Below are 2,437 nucleotides of genomic sequence, written 5' to 3'. Positions count from 1 at the left end.
CAGCCCTCTAAGGGTATTCCCCGCTTTGTACCGAGGGGGAAATCAAGGTTCCTAGAGGGAAAGGGACATAATAAAGAAACATACCCAGAGTTACAAGGCATCTTGGGAGTTGGACATTATCTCCTTTGGGCTTCTCCACAGTCCGGGGAGATAAAACTATCACACACATCATTATTGCCCATTTTACAGATGAGAAAACTGAGGCTCCAAAATGGTTTCCTCAAGAGTACAAAGCTAATTCGAGTGATTTGACCTTGGGTCTGTTGTGACTTCAAACTGTTCACCCTGATGCTGGAAGGGAACAACACCAAGACACGCTGGTCCACGTGAACACTGGTTTATTGGCATATTATCATCCAAATGAAAATTCCTGGTTCTGCACCTGTTGGGGATGGGGGTTTCCTCTCACCCATGGGGCTCCTTCCCCACCCATTCTGATTCCCAGGGCTGTACCAGTCCCAGGTGCCAAACCTTAGAGCTGGAAGTGACCTTACAGGTCATCTAGTCCAATTCTCTCCTTTGACAGACATGTCAGTTGAGACTCAGAGAGAGGAAAGGATTTGCCCAAGGTCACACAGCAAGTCCGAGGCAGTGCTGGGGTCATCCTCCAAGACTCCCAACTTCCTTCTTTCCCTTAAACCATCAGATTCTGAGGTGAAAGGGGCCTTGGTCATCTAGTCCAACTCTCATTTTAGTGATGAGGGGAGGAGAGTGGCCCAAGGTAAGTGGTGGAGACAAAGGGCAGGGACCTAGGGATATGCAAAGGGAGAAGAATGAAGGACTTTTGGCTTCTCTCTCTGAAACCACAGTTCAAGCTTCCTGAACTGAAGCTTATTCCTTCCCCCCCCCCAAGTCCCCACTCATCCCTTCCTGTCCCTACCCACAAGGAATCTTACCTCTTGGCTTTGTCACATCAGTGCTCATCACCCACCTAAAAAAGGCCCACCCCCAGGGTGAAGGACTGGGTTAGCCCCTCATGCCTCCCACAGGCTTGAGGGGGAAACCTGAAGAGCCAAAGGCCCCAGCCCTGCCTTTGGAGGCTGCCTGGTAGGTGGGCCAGCAGCTCAGCATCGCCTGGGGGAGTCTGGGTACTTCATCTTCAAGTCCTGTTTGAACTGGCGGAAGAGGATTTTGTTGCGTTGATTCTCTGCCTCTTTCTGGGGGTGGAAGTCCCCAGGCATCTTGAAGCCCTTGTGGACCAGGAAAGCATCATTCAGCACCTCAAACTCGAAACCCGCCACGTGGAGCTCACAGGCCTGCAAGGGAAGGGAGAGGGTTAAGGGTTAACCGGATCCTGACCCCCCCCCCCACCTCAGCTCTTACTAGTCCCCTTTCCTGGCCCCTCCCTTCCCAAGAACCACAGCTTCATAGGATCCCCCCAGACAGAGAGAGGGAAGGGCACCTGGCTGATGCGGTTGAAACCATACTGGCGAAACCTCTCATCATAGGAGGGCACTGCGCCTCCGGCCACATAGAAGGGCTCCCAGGGGTCCTGCCAGGTCACCCGGTAGGCAGGGCGCAGGGGGCCCCCTAGGGGCAGGGTGAGCCATCGAGTGTAGTTGGTGGGCGCCTGGCATCGGGGGCACAGTTCGGCATAGAACGGGCGCACGTGGCCCATCTTAAGGAACCGCATCAGCTCGATCTTGGTGCGGGGGACCCGAACCCCCTGACGGATCTCGAAGGCAGGCACAACTAGCGCCCGGCCGGCCTTGCCCTCGCCCAGGGCCAGCAGATCCCGAAGGCCGGGCCAGAGCCCCTCGCTGGGCACCATGTCCACGTCCACGACGAGGGCGTAGCCAGCGCCCTCCCGGGCCACGTTTCGGAGCAGGTTGTTGGGGTAGGAGACGTTGGTGGCCAGCGCGTAGTTGCGACCTGAGCGGCTGCGGGCTCCCATGCTCGTGAACACATCTGTGCAGCTGCTGATGCGCGCGAACTCGCCCGGCTCGCGGGGGTCCGGCACGGCAGCCTCAGTGCGCGCGGGGCACACGAGGTGCATGGTGAGGCGGTCCCGTACCGCTTCAGTGCAGAGAGCGCCCAGCGCGTAAGTCAGCACCGTGGCCAGCTGCGCCTCTTCCGGCCGCGCTGCGAACACTGCCACGGCCAGCGGGCCAGCCCAGCGCTCCAGCAGAGTGCCCACATGACCCAGATTGCTGAGGCTGGCGTGTGTGGCCAGGAGCACAGCGTCGCGCGGCCGGCGCGAAGGGTCCCCCAGCACGTGCCGGTACACGCGGTAGTCGCCGCTGGCATCCAGGGCGCCCCCCGCGGCCAGCACGGCGCGCAGCTGCTCCTTGGCACTCTCGGCCGCGCGGCGCTGCAAGCTGGCACCTAGGGCCGCGCCGCCGGGGAACAGCTGCCCGTACCGGCGCCGCTGCTCGCGCCCGTGCAGTCCGGCCAGCAGCGACAGGTAGACGAACTGCAGCAGCGCCACGGCCAGCAG

General features: G+C 59.9%; 1 protein-coding gene across 1 annotated transcript; it reads right to left on the bottom strand.

The window, feature by feature from the left end:
• Nucleotides 1-321: 321 nt before the first annotated feature.
• On the bottom strand, nucleotides 322-2,434 carry B4GAT1 (beta-1,4-glucuronyltransferase 1; the record flags this gene model as incomplete). Its single annotated transcript, XM_044682994.1, has 3 exons — nucleotides 322-749; nucleotides 897-1,256; nucleotides 1,403-2,434. Coding segments are annotated over 2 exons (1,224 nt in total), but the record flags the coding sequence as incomplete, so codon positions are not given.
• Between the last annotated feature and the right edge of the window lie 3 nt (nucleotides 2,435-2,437).

The sequence above is a fragment of the Gracilinanus agilis genome, unplaced genomic scaffold, assembly GCF_016433145.1.
Source record: "Gracilinanus agilis isolate LMUSP501 unplaced genomic scaffold, AgileGrace unplaced_scaffold1002, whole genome shotgun sequence".
NCBI classification, from domain to species: Eukaryota; Metazoa; Chordata; class Mammalia; order Didelphimorphia; family Didelphidae; genus Gracilinanus; species Gracilinanus agilis.
Note: the sequence above shows the minus strand (reverse complement) of the source record. Positions and strands in the feature narration are given on the sequence as shown.